This window comes from Miscanthus floridulus, chromosome 6 (assembly GCF_019320115.1).
Source record: "Miscanthus floridulus cultivar M001 chromosome 6, ASM1932011v1, whole genome shotgun sequence".
NCBI lineage: Eukaryota > Viridiplantae > Streptophyta > Magnoliopsida > Poales > Poaceae > Miscanthus > Miscanthus floridulus.
In genome coordinates this window covers 138,315,123-138,318,126 of record NC_089585.1, presented here as the reverse complement: position 1 = coordinate 138,318,126, position 3,004 = coordinate 138,315,123, and the positions used below count along the sequence as shown (strand labels likewise).

General features: G+C 46.6%; 1 protein-coding gene across 1 annotated transcript; it reads right to left on the bottom strand.

Moving 5' to 3' along the window:
* Positions 1-278: 278 nt before the first annotated feature.
* LOC136459839 (protein LURP-one-related 11-like) lies at positions 279-1,297 on the bottom strand. Its single transcript, XM_066459670.1, has one exon. The coding sequence runs from the start codon at positions 1,241-1,243 to the stop codon at positions 779-781; it is 465 nt and encodes a 154-aa protein (XP_066315767.1). The 5' UTR covers positions 1,244-1,297; the 3' UTR covers positions 279-778.
* Positions 1,298-3,004: the final 1,707 nt, after the last annotated feature.

Here is a 3,004-nt window from a genome sequence, read left to right as displayed (position 1 = left end):
ATGGACAAGCGAGATCCTATGATTAGCGATGGTTGTGGTACGGGAAGATGGGGAGGGCAGCGACGCCCGGGCCGAACGGGAATTGGCGACATGAGGAAGCGTAGAGGGGAGGTGGAGTGGGGATATAGAAAGAAAATGAGCACAAGAAAATGTTAACGGGTGCATGGGCACCTGGAACTGGAAGTAAGGCCCTTCTTTTTTTATACTTATTGAAGAGAAAAGCAATCATATAAGCTCAAGTGTGTATGCTAAAAAATAAGTACTGTGTATTTGTTACTGTCCAATATCGCCGACACATAAGTACAGCATTACAATTTGACAACGATACTATAGGATCCAGGAAGAAACATCCACCGAAAAGAGGGGAAGGGTCCTCAGGTTGGTGGGAAAAAGGATCCAAGATGCTACCTCTGGAACAAACTCTAATTTCTACAGCATACTTTCGCCAATCTCTCACCGCACTAGGATCTTCCTAGCTCCTAGTACTCATCTAGCTGAGAAGATGGAGCATCTAGCTGCAAAAATTGCACAAAGAGAAGAACAAATTCGTTCTTGTGACGGAGCAGCACTTCCATGGAGAATCCTCAGCCATTAATTCCCTACTGTGCCATCACAAGCACCGATTCATCAGGCCACAGATGACCACCAAACCCAAGGCGAGCAGATGATCCGTCCCGGCCCCCACCGCCAGCGTCAGGACATCGTCCCCCAGCGCAACCCCGGACGGCGTCCGCTTCTGCTCGACCGCCGCCGCGACCGCGCCTCCAGCGCCGGTGACTTAGTAGCCCGACTTGCCAGTGCACCCTTGAATCGTGTACGCGGGCCCGCTGCCACCACTTACATGGTGCGTCATCGTCACGGTGGCTCCGTTCTTCCCAGCACCCATCTTTTGCACTCTGAACCACGGCGTCGTCGTCTCCTCGACGTCATCAGAGCACCGGCAGGCCTCCCACCTCCTGAACACCCCAGGGAGGCCCTTCCTTTGGACCCTGATGAGGGTCTTCCCGGCGCGGTCCATGAGGAACACCTCGCGGCCGCCGCGGCAGCCGTAGTTGTCGACGCGGAAGGCGACGCCGCCATCGGCGTCGTAAACGGTGCAGCCGTTGCCGTTGAAGACCAGCGACTTCATCCACACCGTGTACTCTGCTTGCTTCTGGAGATTCCGCCGCTCATCCCCTGAGGGAGAGCAGGAGGGAGGCGATGATGCAGCTGCAGGCAGAGGCAGGGGCTGGATCTTGGCCATTGATGGTGTCCAAGAGCTAGCAGAGCTCCTCTCTGATTGCTTGCTTGGTCTGCTGCTGTCGGTAGCTAGCTGCAGGCTGCAGTGAGACGATGACTGGTCACCCACATATATTTATAGGTCCATCTATTGTTTTTTTTTCTAGTTTCAGAGACTTATTAAGGGCTGTTTGGATGAGTTTTAAATTCTTAAAAACAAGTTTTTATCTCTAATCTCTAAAATCTGGATTCTGAGTAAAAACTGATGGGGTGTTTGAATGTCTCAGTTTTTAAGAATCTGTCTTCATTTGTTGCTCATAGGGTTACAAGAAACTAGCGTACCAATAGCTTTCTGGTTTTCAAGAATCTAGCAAAAACTGAGAGTAAAAAGTAGCCTTTGGATCCCATCCAGTTTTCAAAAATCAGATTCTTGAAAACAGGCAAAAACTAGAGGGGTACAAACGGGCCCTAAAAATTCGAGCGGGTAACTGGGTGCTTGTTCCTATACGCGTCATGGGAAATGATAGATTATAGTGCTTTAACAAAGTTGTTATGCTCATTCTAGTTTTGTACGAGTCAGCACTGAGAAGGTTACAATTATCATCACGTTTACCAAGTGTGTGCGCGTGTCTCTGGAGTTTAGAAAAATCTTAGCATGGTTTGGTATACTTTGGTAGGTAACTAAAACCTTCACTGATGTACTTCTACAGGTGTACAGGTAGGCGTTGAACTGCAGCAATGCTATTAAAACAGGCCCTGTTTACTTGGATTTTTTTATAATGGAACAAAGTCTCATCCTCTACCGTCCAGAGATAGTACAAAGCTCAAGGTTCATGTACAAAACAGAATCATAAGGCTCACGAAATTTCAAGAAAAGGAAAAAAAGATTCCGCCCTGAAAAAAAGCACAAAAACAAAGCAAAGCGCTAAGCCTCAATGTGGTTCCTGAAATTTCAGCCAAATTTCGCTAAGATAGCTAAGAGCAAAGTCTCTCATCTTGTGCAGCCTTCCATGAACAAAGGTCACTCCTCCTCCCTATGCAGCATGGACCAGTGTCGTATCCAATAAGCTGCCTTGAAAATTACCTGCATAGAAGTATAAGATTTAGCCTTGTTAAATACCACATCATTTCTATTCAACCAAATCGTCCAACAAAGTGCAGCAGCTCCAAGCAAAATTTGGCTTCTTAGCTTTGGACTTAATCCATGTAGCCAAGTACCAAACAGATTAGCGAAGCTAGTAGGTGGTTGAATTCCAAACGTGATATGCACAGTATTCCAAACAAAGCTGGCAAAATGGCAATCAAAGAACAAAATGTTGGATAGTTTCATCAGAACTACAGAAACAACATTTGACACTTCCTTGCTAGTCCTCTTTGCTAAATTATCTTTCGTAAGTGTTACACCTTTTTTAAATACCATAGGAAATTTTTAATTTTCAATGGTATTTTTAATTTCCAAAGAGGACTTTTGTCAGGAAGTATATCTTGTTGGATCAAATTTCTATACATGGAACTGACTGTGAACAAGCTTTTCTTACAAAGGTTCCATCGGAAAACATCATCTCTCGCATTTGTGAGGTGAACATTTACTACTTTTGATACTAGATCAAACCAAGCGATCCGATTTGCATTAACCAAACCTCGCCTTAAGGACACATTTAGTGGTGTAGTCCCTAGAGCTGTAGGACGATCAGCAGGAGGCGGCGCGCGCCACCTCGGTGGCCTCTCCTCGCCTCCGACACCTTGGCCTCGCTGCCGTCCCGATGCTGCCTCTCCTCCGTCCGGC